Here is a 15,000-nt window from a genome sequence, read left to right on the forward strand (position 1 = left end):
TTCCAAAAAATGCGATGTGAAATGGAAGTTATTGGTGTACAAGGCATCGCAAATACCATCAATTCTGATGTATAAAATTTCGACTTGTGTATATAGATGGCTGAATCAACAGTAACCATCATATCCATAAAAAAAACTATATAGTACTATACAAACATGGCATACAACAGTTTTGCTGATATCAACTGTAGTAACTTATAATGGTACTTAGCGTAAGTTTAGGGTGTGTAATAATATCAGCGTTACAGATATAAGGTAATGAGCATGGAAATAAGAAATAATCTATTATCCAAAGTAAAAAAAAATATTAGAAGTCTTGTGAGTGGCGGCAATACTGATGAACCCAGCCTGGCCAGGCCGAATAGCCTCACCTTGTAGTACCAGATGTTGCTATAATTATAAGATAAAATGCTCACATATACTGGCTTTTACAGTAATTTCAAGGGTGAGGCATAATCGCATTCATAATTCGTAAGCCAAGCTAATGTGTAGTTTCTATTTTTACAAAATAGTAGGTATATGCCAATACCTAAGTGAAAAAAAAAAAAAGCATTTTTCACTTGTGAGCGGCAACTCTTCCACACCCAGCTGGTGGCCTTGACACATTGTGGTGGCGACGTGACTGACCTCGTGCCACTCACTTATATATATATATATATATATATATATATATATATATATATATATATATATATATATATATATATATATATATATATAATAAATGACTCTCTCTGCTTACCTTTGATTCTTTAGTAAGAGAGAGAGAGAGAGAGAGAGAGAGAGAGAGAGAGAGAGAGAGAGAGAGATTAACAGAACGTGGCAACACTGTACAGAGACGCTCCCCCTCCCCCCAAATGGCCGTAAATTAAGGCTGGTCAGACTATAGCTTCATCTTAGCTTGAATCACAAGCCACTCTGGGACACACAACTTAGTTCTATGCGTATCTATGAACAATTGTACGTCATAATTGTTGGGAAATTCGTTATTTTCATTTATAATTTCATCTCGTGCGTGTTCGTGAATATTTTTAACAGTGTGTTCTTTAATCACGAATTACTCCTGAGGCAATTTATTTTCTTCTTCACCAATCTGCAGACTAACCTAATTAACAAAACAAACCTTAACGCCACGCTTAGCCTAATCCAAGAAACAAAAACACACGTAACCTAACCTAAGTGGCTTAGCGTCTCAGTGGGTCTTTTGGTTCAGTTGTTTTTTGTTCCCCTTGGCCACTTTCCCCTTTACATAAAAAAGTAACAAAACAAACACTTCTAACCTACCCAACCTGAGCTGACCTGAATGTAATCTCCATTTCTTCCTCACTCACCTTCATCTCTGAGGAAGTTAAGCAGATTGTAGAAGAAATTAATGTTGTCTGTCTGCACGAGCTCTGAGTTCTGTGTGTGGCAATAGTACCTCGACTCCTCCCACGTCCCAGTCACGAAGGGAACCACCAACACGCACCGATCCCCCACACGCAGGAAGGGCATGTCGCATTCATTGGTTGATGGTGTCCTAGTATTAGGATAGGGGGTGGATGTGTACCATGGCCAGGTGGTGTACCAATCCTTCTCACTGTCTTCATCTCCAGTGGTGGTGAGAGGCTGTGGAAATGCAAGAGGATGAATTATAGTGGTGCTGTACTTTGTTTGACGTGCTTGTGGCTGCTGGTGGTGTGTGTTTGTGGGAGTGTTTTGTGTATTGTTTGTGTTGTGGTGTGTATGAGAGGGTTGGTAAAGCGTGTGTTGTTTGGTGGGTGGGTTTGGTGATGGTGTGATTCGTAGGCCCTGTGCTGTGTTGTGTTGCTTAAGTTGTCAGTATTCTTCCCGCCAAGGCTCCTCAACGAGACTTTCCTCCTATCCTGCACCTTTACGTACCAAGATACCCGTCTACTCGTGACGCAAAGTGCAGGTCAATCTTGGTCTCCGCCGTTCCTTTGACCTTTTACGTTGGGGAATTTTCTCAAGCCATCATCGGTGCGGACCTGCTAGCACACTACAACCTTTTCGTGGATGTCAAAAGGACGGAGGTTCATCGACCCTCTTACCTCCATCTCCTCTCCTGCTCAACCAGCATCAGATGACAGCATGCACCTCATCGTCATCCAGAATGATCACCAGTTTGCTACGCTTCTCAGGTCGTTTCCCACGCTGACACAGCCCTACTCAGCGGAGTTACCCATCAAGCACCACGTCACGCATCACATCGAAACTTCAGGACTTCCAGTTCATGCTAAGGCCCGTCGTTTAGCTCCTGAACGCTACCGTCAACCCAGGGCCGAGTTTGAGTCTTTCATGTGCCAAGGTATCATCCGGCCCAGCAGCAGCAACTGGTCATCTGCTCTCCACATAGTAGAGAAGAAGAATGATGACATAAGGCCTTTCAGAGACTACCGTGCTCTTAACTCACGCACCAAGGAAAACAGATAACCAGTGCCCCACATACAAGAGTTCTTCTCACAGCTCGCTGGTTCCTCCGTCTTCTCCCGCATCAACCTCATCAAGGCCTTCCACCAAATTCCTGTGCACCCTGATGACATACCGAAGACAGCCCTCATCACGCCCTTTGGTCTGTTTAAATACGTCAGCCCAGACATTTCAGCGCTTCATCGATGAAGTACTTCATGGCCTGCCCTTCTGCTTCGCCTACATTGATGACTTACTCATCGTGACCCCAGACACAACCTCACATCACCAGAATCTCCACCAAGTTTTCACACGCTTGCAAGACTACGGCGTCCAGATTAACGCAGACAAGTCTGAGTTTGGTGTCTCTTTACTCACCTTTCTCAGCCATACCATCTCTCAAGCAGGCATCAATCCACTCTCCTCGAAGTGTGACGCTATCCAGCAGTTTCCGAAACCGACTAACCAGCGCCAGCTCAAGCAGTTCCTGGGCATGGTTAATTACTACCACCACTTCATTCCACACTGCTCACTCCTGCTTCAGCCTCTACACGCCATGCTCAAGCCCTGCAAGGGTGGCAAGTCCGTCTCCCTCACATGGACTATTGACACCGCTGCTGCGTTCCTCGCAGCCAAACAGGCTCTCACAGCCGCAGCTACGTTGTCCTTCCCTACTCCGGATGCAGAAGTCTCTCTCACCTGTGACACGAGCGATACCGGCTCAGGCGCAGTCCTTCAACAGCTCGTGAACGGTACATGGAAGCCTATCGCATTCTCCTCAGAGAAGTTCAACAAGGCAGAGTATAACTACAGTGCCAACGACCACGAACCTCTCGCCATCTTCAAGGCCATCAAACGGTTCCAGTACTTCTTTGAAGGCCGTCGCTTCCTCGTGTACACCGACCACAAGCATCTCACCACTGCGTTCCTGAAGAACAAGGCTTCCTGCTCCCCACGCCAATTCCGCCACCTAGATTATGTCGCCCAGTACACTACCGACATACGCTACATCAAAGGTGCAGAAAACGCCCCGCAGACGCACTCTCCCGCAGTGGTGCCGCCGTGTCCTCCTCTTCCCTTGACTACGCCGCTGTTGCTGCCAACCAGTCTGGCGACGCCGAACTGGACAGACTCCTGCACAACCCGGCGCTCCAGATGAAGAAAGTCACTCTTCCAGGCACCAAGGTCGCCTTCTACGCTGACGTCTCCAGGGACACCATTCGTCCTTACCTACCCCAGCGACACTGCTACGTGGCCTTCCGTCAGCTCCACGACCTCTCCCGCCCTGGCATCCGTGTCTCACAACGCCTCGTGACTTCTCGCCTCATCTGGGAGGGTATAAACAAGGACATCCGTCTTTGGGCCCGCACCTGCACGCACTGTCAAGATTTCAAGGTCATCCGCCACACTCACTCGCCGACTGGCACCTTTCTGCACCCCATTGGCAGATTTCACCACCTGCACATCGACCTCATTAGTCCTCTACCTCCCTCAGCTGGCGATCGTTACATCCTCACCTGCGTGGATCGTTTCACTCGCTGGGCTGAGGCCACGCCCCTGGCTGATATCACCACGGACACCGTCGCTCAAGCCTTCATAAATACTTGGGTCTCATGATTCGGTGTTCCGCTCAGCCTCACCTCTCACCGCGGCTGCCAGTTTGAAGCTAAGGTGTGGAGCAAGGTCATGACTCCTCGGTATTCGCCGCTATAGGATTTCTAACTACCACCCCTAGAGCAACGGCATCGTGGAACGTTTCCACCGCCAGCTTAAGTCCTCCCTCATGGCCTCTGCACACCGTGAGCACTGGTCCCTGGCTCTTCCTCTCGTGCTCCTCGGCATCAGGTCCTCCCTGAAAGAAGACCTCCAGCACTCGTCAGCTGAGCTGGTTTATGGCACTAACCTCCGTCTTCCAGGCGAAGTAATGGCGCCCACTCCTGCCTCTCATCCAGGCAGCGCCCAAGACTTCGCCTCTCGCCTGAAGAGTGCCATGAGCCACCTCAATCCAGTGCCACCTCGCTCCTCGCCGGGGAAAACTTTCTTCAGCCAGGACCTCGCTGAATGCACACACGTCTTCATCCGTGTGGATGCTGTGCACCATCCTCTCACGCAACCCTACCAAGGCCCCTACCGTGTCCTGCGATGGAAGCGCAAAACCGTCACCGTCGACAGGAATGGCTCCCTGGACGCTGTCTCCATAGACAGGGTGAAGCCGGCCTACCTATTAGAGCCCACCAACACAGCTGTCCTCACCGCCACTACGACACCTGAGTCCAGAGCCATAACAAGGAGGATCCGCTTCTCGTTGCCACCTCGTCACTAGGAAGGGGGTGTTGTAGTGAATCATTCAGTCATCCAACTCATTCACACTATTTTCTGTATGTGTAACTTACGCTCTCACAACATTTTACAGACATACTATTACAATTCGTTTCTTTTCTTTTTACATACTATTGTTTCTATACATTACAACTACAAACATTCACTTACACGTCACATCTACAAATTTCTCGTTGTATTTCATTACCTATTACACTGACGATTCATACGTACACACCCCATACATGAATATTCTTCATATGTCTTCATTTCGCTCATCACATCTTGTTGACCAAAAATATGTTCTTGATGATTCTGAGTAAATTAAAATAATCTGGAACTGACTTGCCTCAGTTCTTCACATTATTAGCTAGAACACCCAAACCATTTACAACCTGTCACTTGCATTACGTTCCCTATATTACCTTAATGACTTACCTGTGTGAAAGTTATCTACGTATCCTGAACTGTAATGTTAACAGACAATCCTCCTTGCCCCTATTTCTCTCTTTCCTTTCACGGAGTCACGCAACCACATATATTCGGCTAATTGATCACGTAATTCGTATTGTGCTTATCATGCCTCATCACTCACATCACCAGCAGCACCAGGAGCACTTACCAGCACAGCCGCCACGCACAGGAGAAGGTGGAGTGGTGTCATGGTTGCCAAGGCGTGTCACAAGGCTTCTCCAGGTGTCACTATATATGCTTACTCTCTCTCTCTCTCTCTCTCTCTCTCTCTCTCTCTCTCTCTCTCTCTCAGCTCACTCACCTCGCCACTTCTATAATTACTTCAATTCGTGTTATTTTTGTTGTTTTTATTCATTATTATTGTTATCATTATCATCATAATTATCTTTATTATCGTTGCTGTTGTTGTTGTTACTAGGCAAAGCAAGGTAATAAAAGATTCAGGTATTAGTCATGTCTCCTCGCCATCACTACCACCACCACCACCGCCATCGCCGCCTTAGACCCCACCACAGCCCCCGCCGCCGCCACGACCTACAAAGCCCGAGATAAAAGATAACAAACGTGGGAAGGAGAGAACAACACCCTTTAACAGGTGACAAGTTTCCCATCAAACTGCTTTTTCTTCTTTTTTTTCTATAATGCTCGAGAGAGAGAGAGAGAGAGAGAGAGAGAGAGAGAGAGAGAGAGAGAGAATGTTGCAAAAGTATTAAAGAATGCAAAATAAGGGGGAGTAACATTAATGAGAAAGAAGGAGAGAAGAAAAGTAGATAGATAAATAAAGAGAAAATGAAGAGAAAGAAAGATGAGGGAAGGAAATCAAGAAACAAAAGGAAAACCTAAATAATGAATAAGAAAAATCCACAACAGCTCACATTCTTCAGAACTTTACACTCCCACAGGAACTCATTTCAGAGACTACAGAAATTAAAGTACGGATTATGCTACCACCACCACCACCACTGCTGCTACTACGACTATTTCTTAAACCACTACTAATACTATTACTACTACTACTACTACTACTACCACTACTACCACTACCACTACTGCTACCACCACCACTGCCACTACCACCACCACCACCACCACCACTGCCACCACCACAACAGCCATGCACTGCCACCACCACCACCACCACTGCCACCACCACTGCCACCACCACTGCTGCACCACCACTGCTGCCACCTGCTGCTCAACACACCACTGCACCACCACCAACACCACCAACACCACCTGCACCACCACCACCACCACCACCACCACCACCACCACCACTGCCACCACCACCACCACCACCACCACCACCACCACTGCCACCACCACCACCACCACCACCACCACCACTGCACCACCACCACTGCCACCACCACCACCACCACCACCACCACCACCACTGCCACCACCACCACCACCACCACCACCACCACCACCACCACCACCACCACCACCACCACCACCACCACCACCACCACCACCACCACCACTCACACCACCACCACCACCACCACCACCACCACCACCACTACCACCACCACCACCACCACCACCACCACCACCACCAATCACCACCACCACCACCACCACCACACCAATACCACCACTACTACTACTACTACTACTACTACTACTACTACTACTACTCCTCCACATCATACAATCCTTTAACTTTTCAGCAGCACAGTAAAGGTAATACATCATACAACACAGATTATCGTATAGGACAAGACACCGTGCATCCTGAAACACAGCATACATACTACAGCGATGCATCATACAAGCCCAAAATCTTTCCAGCATCCCAGTAATCGTTGGGTTGAAAGAAAACACTCCTCTCGTCGCCTCCTCCTTCAGTGTGCATGTCTGGGTGTGTTCTCCCTGACATCTCTGCAAATTGCGCGAGTCTTTTGCATTACCTGAACACCATCCTGGTGACACCTGGTTCTCTCTCTCTCTCTCTCTCTCTCTCTCTCTCTCTCTCTCTCTCTCTCTCTCTCTCTCTCTCTCTCTCTCTCTCTCTCTCTCTCTCTCTCTCTCTCTCTCTCTCTCTCTCTCTCTCTCTCTCTCTCTCTCTCTCTCTCTCTCTCTCTCTCTCTCTCTCTCTTCGCATGTGCGTGTGTTGGGGAGTGCGTACGTGCGTGCGTGTGTGTGTGTGTGTTTGTGTGTGCGTGTGTGTGTGCGTGCGTGCGTGGGCGCGCGCGCCCGTGTGTGTGTGTGTGTGTGTGTGTGTGTTATTTATGTGAAGGAGATAAAAATATTTTATAGTTGTAATGTTTTGCGTGTTTACTTTTATTTATCATCCGAAGATACAGAGATACTTCTCTCTCTCTCTCTCTCTCTCTCTCTCTCATCACACCCTCAGCTTCTTCTCGCACATGAAGGAGTACTCGTGGTCACAGTCTTCGTCATCTAGATACAAGTGGCGCACGTGGTCCATACGGATACAATTGGAGGTGGTGGTCCCAAGCGGCTCCTGTAAGTGTGGAGGCCTCGTGTTACTTAGGACTCGTGCAGCATAGTAGACGGCACGTGCTATGGGTAATTATGCCAGACATGACGGCCAATTCCCAAGATCATTAAGCAAGAAAAAACAGAAAATATTGAGTTTGTGATTAGGTGAAGTTGAATTGTAAAGAGATCAGAGGATATTGGTTGTCACTTAGAGTGGTTAATGTTACTGGTAAGTCAATATGGAGCTTTAAGGAAAATGAGAAGACAAATTTATCAATGAAGATGATCAATGTAAATCGCTGAGTGTGTTTCTTATGAAGACTGCCTCGTGTAGATCTGATTGGCTCTCCCAGCATCCTTAGTGTTCCGATGTGACGGTGTTTGTAAGTGACAGGTGAACAGGTCGAGGCTCAACCCTTTCACTGTTTTGTTTTTCTGCTTTCAAATAACATTGTGGCTAAAAACTTGAGTAAAATTATAAGGGAATTGTTATTTATTCTATATGTATGCTAATATTAACAGGTGAAGACCTTTCCGTTCCTGTTGCTCTATTTCTGCTCATTAGAGTTACCGATATGAAATCTGAACCAGCCCACCATAAGCACTGTGAGAGATGGTTAACGAGTATCTAGACTGAGGTTGTGTAGGTTGTGTAGGAGTATTTAGATTGAGGTTGTGTAGGCTGTGTTCGAGTAGGTCTCTCTCTCTCTCTCTCTCTCTCTCTCTCTCTCTCTCTCTCTCTCTCTCTCTCTCTCTCTCTCTCTCTCTCTCTCTCTCTCTCTCTCTCTCTCTCTCTCTCTCTCTCTCTCTCTCTCTCTCTTCTCTCTGATTTATACAGAAGAACATGTACCCAAAGGCGCACTGTCGTGTGCTACCTATTCTAAGGGTACTACAATCTATTTCTCTACAATATTTACAAGACTTAAAATAGATAATATACAAGATGGTCAGCATGTAAATGGAGCACTATTCTTTTCACTTCACTAGCACTATTCACGCACTGCACTACACTGAGTGTCACGTCACAAAGAGTGTCAGAGGAGTTGGCAGTGTCTGTCTCCACTTATGTGCCATCAGTTTGACACTGTGTGTGTTCATCTCCTGGACGTGAGGCACCGCGGCCGTGAACAAGTTCCACATCCTGGAGACGCGTCCTGCGAAGGTGCGTTGATGCTGACACCCGTGGGATCGCGGCACCTCTACGGCGTCACCACCATTGAGCACCGTTCTCGTGCTCCGTGCGGTGACTCTCAGAGGATGACGCAGCCCTGCCAGATGGGCACTGTGCCTTATGGAACACTCAGGGACGCAGGCTCTGGGTGAGGTGGTATTGCAGCATCTACTAGCCGTATGGCGCGGCGTTGGATGCTGTCCAGTCTCCTTCTGTGTGTGGCGGCACAGGACATCCAGGAGAGAGCTGCGTACTCAAGGTGGGGCCGCACCTGTGCCTTGTACAGCAGCAGTCTCCCCTTCCTGTCGAGGAAACTGGCGATCCTTCTGAGAGCGGAGATCCTGTGAGAGGCTTTCTTGGCAATGGTTTTGACATGGCTGTCAAACCTCAGCCCTCGATCCACCTCCACTCCAAGTATCTTGACGTCATCTTGGAGTGGGAGAGCAGCGCCAAAAGACAACTTTCCTGCCATTGCTGCCATGGCGGCTGGGGACCGAGAGACAACCATTGCCTGTGTCTTCTCCGGCGCGAATGTCACTTGCCAGCGAGCACCCCACTCCTCTATCACTCGTAGCTGCTGATTGATGGCCTCAGCAGCCCGCCCACTGTCCTGGCGTGGATAGGTATAGGAGAGGGTGCAGTCATCAGCATAGGCCTTGACTCCTGGCAGTAGCTGGAGAAGATCATCCACGTAGATATTCCACAGGAGTGGGCCAAGAATTGAACCCTGTGGCACTGATGCCTCCACAGGCAGGGACTCAGATGTTTGCCCGTTGACAACCACCTTGAGGCTTCTGTCCTGCAGGTAATTTCCCAGGAGTCGTAGCAAGCCACCCTGGATGCCTTTAGCACGAAGCTTTTCCAGTAATCCGTTGTGCCATACTTTATCAAAAGCTCCAGCTATGTCCAAAGCAACCACTATAGTGTCCTTGCCGTCGTCGAGGGCGTCCTGCCACTGCCTGGTGAGAAGCATCATTAGGTCGGAGGTTGACCTTCCAGGTCTGAACCCAAACTGTTGGTCTGAGAGGAGGGCATTGTCCTTGAGATGGCTACACACCACCTCTGCCACGACCCTCTCAAACACTTTACCCACCACTGACAACAGGGATATGGGTCTGTAGTTTTTTGGGTCCGTCCTGGAGCTTTTTGTGTGCAGGAACTACTCGAGCCTCCTTCCACACTGAAGGCCAGACGTTTTCCCGTACACAAGTTGTGAAGACTTGGGTGAGAGGGGCAGCCAGTTCCTGGGAGCATCGCTTCAGCAGGTGCGGGCTGATGTCATCAGGGCCGGTGGCTTTCTGTGTGTCCAGCCCCGCAATAATCGCTTCACCTGCTGATGCGTCACCTCCACCATGGTGACAGTCTTCTCACATTGCTGGACCAGCTGAGGCGGTGGCTGCTGTGGATTCCCCACCTTCATTTTTCCAGCAAACAAGGAAGCCAGCAACTGTGCCCTCTCCTTACTGCTGGTGGCGACAGTACCGTCCTGCTTGCTGAGGGAGGGATGGATTCTTGGTGGCCAGTTCCTGTTTGTCCTTAACAAGGGACCACCAAGTTTTGTTTCCTACGCCAGTGCCACACAGTTTCCGGCGCAGGCTTTCCTCCCACTTTTTTAAGGCCCACTTGCTGGTTACCACCATCCTCCTGCATGCAGCCCTATGCAAGTCCTTGTTGCGCCGAGTCGGGTTCCTCTTGTAGCGGAGCCAGGCAGCATACTTTGCCTCAGCAGCAACACGGCAACGGTAGCCAAACCATGGCTGATCCGTCGGTCTGGTGGTGTATTCCTGTGTGGGACGTGGCGTCTCTGGAGGGCGAGAAGGTGAGAGGTGAGTGCAAGTGCTTCACTCTCTGCTCCTCCCTGTAGCAGAGTGGCCCATGGGGTGTGGGTCAGGTCGCGGCGCAGGAAGCCCAGTCTGCTTTGTTCCACAGCCAGATGGTGCGGGTGGTGGCCTCGTCCTGAGCCACGCCCACTTCCAGCTGTGTCAGTACAGCGTGATGATCAGAGCTGCCCACGAGCCCCAGCTGATGACACTGAAGCTTGTCCTCCTGGTAGTCTGAGATGACAGGGTCTAATGTCCCTCCTCGTTCATGTGTGGGAAGGTGACATGATCTGTCAGACCCTGCACCTCAGGAGATTCTCGTAGGCGTCTCTTTCCAGGTGGTGATTGAGATCCCCCACAATCAGCACGTGGCTGCAGCTGTGTGCCATCATCAGGTTGTCTAAAGTCTCAGTCAGGTACAGGAGTGAGTCAGGCCCTTGTCGCTCTCTCTCTCTCTCTCTCGTGTCTCTGTCGAGTAGCTGGGCCTGCATTCTCTCCTTCTCTCAGACAGCCACTCCACCTCCTGTTCGCTCCTGTCGGTCTCTCTCACCCTCTGAAGCTCTCTCTCTCTCTCTCTCTCTCTCTCTCTCTCTCTCTCTCTCTCTCTCTCAGCATCATGGTTTGCTACATTTGTTACAACGAGCACCACAACAAACAGTGATTAGTTATGCACGGAACGTTAGGTGTGGTATGTACAGAATGACAGAAGAATACATACGAAGATGAGGACGAACGTACGTGCATATATACGTACATACATACATGCAACCATTTATACGTGCAAGTCAGATACACTCTTTGAAAATTCACTCGTTTTCCCCTCTCCTTTCTCTTCTCTTTTTCTTTTATCTTCCAGTGTTTCATCCATTTTAATCTCCTTCCCTACTTCCATTCTTGTCATGTCTTTTCCATCTCTCGTTTCATGCTTCTCACCTGTTCTCTGTTTGATATTTCTCTTGTGATAATTTTTTTTTCTTCTCATCTCTTCTTTCTTTCCTTCCATTCATTCTTTCTTTCTTCTTCCTCCTATTCTCCTTTCCATCCCGGCCTATTTTTCTGTTTTCTATTCTCCTTCATTCATCCAGTCAGTCAGTAAGTCATTTAGCCAATCAGTCACTTATTCATACATTGACTCACTCACTCGCTCATTCACTCAGTCACTCACTCACTTCCTTCCATTCTTTCTCCGTTCACCAACTCACTCATTGACTCACTCTACACACCCACCCTTCCTCACCTCCATCTCCCACCTTCTTTCCTCCAATCTCTCCCTGCCTGCTTATTTATCCTATCAAAACAATACATTTAACCACTCCACCAAAATCCTGATCATCCTTTCCTTCCATTCTCCTCATTTATCCATCCTTCCCTTCCCTCCTGCCACCCTTGCTTGCGGTCCTGTCTCCCTGTGTCACTCTCTCACTCTACCCAGGCTTACAATGTCGTAGTAGGTACTGGAGGAGTATTTGATGGCCCAGAAAGGAGAGCCCATTGGTACCAAGCCGTCTCCGATAGTCCAGCGAAATTCTCCTTCTACATCTATGTCCCTCGCGCCCAGCCAGTAGCTATGTTGCTCCAGCCCTGGGAGAGAGATGGGGAGGGAATTAAAGATATATTCATTAATTGAAGGTGTTTTTTCTCCTTCATGAGAGAGAGAGAGAGAGAGAGAGAGAGAGAGAGAGAGAGAGAGAGAGAGATTTGTGAAGTACTTTGATTATATTAACTGATCTGTGTCTGTGGATGGGATGGAATGGAAGATAAATTTGGTGGTGGTGGTGGTGGTGATGGTGGTGGTGGTGGTGGTGGTGGTGGTGGTGGTGATGGTGGTGGTGGTGGTGGTGGTGGTGATGGTGTTGTTGGTGGTGGTGGTGGTGGTGGTGGTGGTGGTGGTGTGGTAACGGTATCATAAGTCACTTCAATACTTAGATGTTTTAATCGAGAAGGAGGTAAGTTAGTTTGTCTCTGCGCACACTGAGTGAAGAAATATAAAAGTAATCGACCCTTCCTCAATTTCTACTCTTTTTCTTCGTTAAAGCCATTGCATTTATCATTAGTGATGCTTTGAATAGTGTTCGTAAGTAGAAAAGAAGAATTTGGGATAGTTTAACCCTTCCATTACTATTCGCTGCATCTTACCTTGAATCACAAGCCACTCTGGGACACACAACTTAGTTCTATACGTATCTATGAACAATTGTACGTCATAATTGTTGGGAAATTCGTTATTTTCATTTATAATTTCATCTCGTGCGTGTTCGTGAATATTTTTTACAGTGTGTTCTTTAATCACGAATTACTCCTGAGGCAATTTATTTTCTTCTTCACCAATCTGCAGACTAACCTAATTAACAAAACAAACCTTAACGCCACGCTTAGCCTAACCCAAGAAACAAAAACACACCTAACCTAACCTAAGTGGATTAACGTCTCAGTGGGTCTTTTGGTTCAATTGTTTTTTGTTTCCCTTGGCCACTTTCCCCTTTACATAAAAAAGTTAAAAAAAATAAACTCTTCTAACCTAACCTAAGTTGACCTGAGCTGACCCGAATATAATTTGCATCTTTTCCTCACTCACCTTCATCTCTGAGGTAGTTAAGCAGATTGTAGAAGAAATTAATGTTGTCTGTCTGCACGAGCTCTGAGTTCTGTGTGTGGCAATAGTACCTCGACTCCTCCCACGTCCCAGTCACGAAGGGAACCACCAACACGCACCGATCCCCCACACGCAGGAAGGGCATGTCGCATTCATTGGTTGATGGTGTTCTAGTATTAGGATAGGGGGTGGATGTGTACCATGGCCAGGTGGTGTACCAATCCTTCTCACTGTCTTCATCTCCAGTGGTGGTGAGAGGCTGTGGAAATGCAAGAAGATGAATTATAGTGGTGCTGTACTTTGTTTGACGTGCTTGTGGCTGCTGGTGGTGTGTGTTTGTGGGAGTGTTTTGTGTATTGTTTGTGTTGTGGTGTGTATGAGAGGGTTGGTAAAGTGTGTGTTGTTTGGTGGGTGGGTTTGGTGGTGGTGTGATTCAGAGGCCCTGTGTTGTGTTGTGTTGTGTTGTGCTCCTCGGTGGTTTTTCGAATATTGTGATTGACAGGGTTTTAAGAGTTTTTTTTTTCTGTTCTGTTGCGCTTTTAAATTGTTACTATTAATTGTGTGTTGTGTTACTTTAAAGAGTTTTTTATTCAAGAGAGAAGGCTAGCCAAACGCAACAAAATATTTAAAAAAGGCTCACTTGAGTTCTGGATCTCTAAAAATCAAGTATAGAGCTAGCTAAAATTAGGGACCAAATATCTTGATACCTTCCTCTTAAGAGAAGTCAAGTCGTAGCAAGACGGAAAAATATAAACAGGGAGGGAGTTCCGGAGTTTATCAGAGAAAGGTATGAATGATTGAGAGTACTGGTTAACTCTTTCATTAGAGAGTTGGACTGAATAGGGGTGAGAAGAGGAAGAAAGTCTTGTGCAGCGAAGCCGCAGGAGGAGGGGAGGCATGCAGTTAGCAAGATCAGTAGAACAGTTAACATGAAAATAGCGATAAAAGATACAAAGAGATGCAACATTTCGGCGGGGAGAAAGAGGCTGATGAGATGAAAAGCTTTTCATTACATCCTATCAAATAAAAGTGTGTGAGTGGAACCACCCCAAACATGCGAAGAGTACTCCATACAGGGGTGCATAAGGCCCTTGTACAGAGTTATCAGTTGGAGGGGCGAAAAAAAAAACTGGCGGAGATGCCTCAGAATGCCTAACTTCATAGAAGTTATTTTAGCAAGAGATGAGATGTCAAGTATCCAGTTAAGATGACGAGTAAAGGACAGACCGAGGATATTGAATGTGGAAGAGGGAGACAATTGAGTGTCATTGAAGACGAGGGGATAGCTGTCTGGAAGATTGTGTCGAGTTGATATATGGAGGAATTGAGTTTTTAAGGCATTGAACATTACTAAGTTTTCTCTGCCCCAATCAGAAATCTTAGAAAGATCAGAAGTCGGGCGTTATGTGGCGTCCCTGCATGATCTATTGACTTCCTGAAGAGTTGGTTGTCTCTGAAAAAACGTGGAAAGATGTAGGGTAATATCATCAGCGTAGGAGTGGTTAGGGCAAGAAGTTTTGGTTAGGATCGTTAATAAATAATAGAAAGAGAGTGAGTGACAGAACAGAACCCTAAGGAATTATTAAATTTAGGGGAAGAGCAATGGCTGTCTACCATGGCAGCAATAGAATGGTCAGAAAGGATACTTGAAATAAAGTTGCAGAGAGAGAAAGATAGAAACCGTAGGAAGGCAGTTTGGAAATCAAAGCTTTATGCCAGATTCTATCAAAAGCTTTTGATATGTCTAACGCGACAGCAAAAGT

The 15,000-nt window shown here is 47.4% G+C and overlaps 2 protein-coding genes across 3 annotated transcripts in view; both read right to left on the reverse strand.

Annotated features, from left to right (window-relative positions):
• Positions 1–5,439, reverse strand: part of LOC123498898 — an 8,135-nt gene extending 2,696 nt beyond the window's left edge. Inside the window, exons 1-2 of the mRNA XM_045246434.1 lie at positions 5,351–5,439; positions 1,332–1,608 (exon numbers count right to left, since the gene is read on the reverse strand). Of these exons, the coding sequence (XP_045102369.1) occupies positions 1,332–1,608; positions 5,351–5,392 (319 nt within the window). The 5' untranslated portion in view covers positions 5,393–5,439. The remainder of the gene's footprint in view (positions 1–1,331; positions 1,609–5,350) is intronic.
• A 1,848-nt stretch (positions 5,440–7,287) lies between these two features.
• Positions 7,288–15,000, reverse strand: part of LOC123498794 — a 10,393-nt gene continuing 2,680 nt past the window's right edge. Inside the window, exons 2-5 of one of the 2 annotated variants that reach the window (XM_045246218.1) lie at positions 13,220–13,496; positions 12,083–12,225; positions 7,521–7,675; positions 7,288–7,304 (exon numbers count right to left, since the gene is read on the reverse strand). In XM_045246218.1, coding sequence (XP_045102153.1) covers positions 7,553–7,675; positions 12,083–12,225; positions 13,220–13,496 — 543 coding nt within the window. In that variant the 3' untranslated portion in view covers positions 7,288–7,304; positions 7,521–7,552. Of the gene's footprint in view, positions 7,305–7,467; positions 7,676–12,082; positions 12,226–13,219; positions 13,497–15,000 lie in introns of those variants that run through there. The other variant, XM_045246217.1, reaches the window with a different exon arrangement.

This window comes from Portunus trituberculatus, chromosome 48, assembly GCF_017591435.1.
Source record: "Portunus trituberculatus isolate SZX2019 chromosome 48, ASM1759143v1, whole genome shotgun sequence".
Classification (NCBI taxonomy): domain Eukaryota; kingdom Metazoa; phylum Arthropoda; class Malacostraca; order Decapoda; family Portunidae; genus Portunus; species Portunus trituberculatus.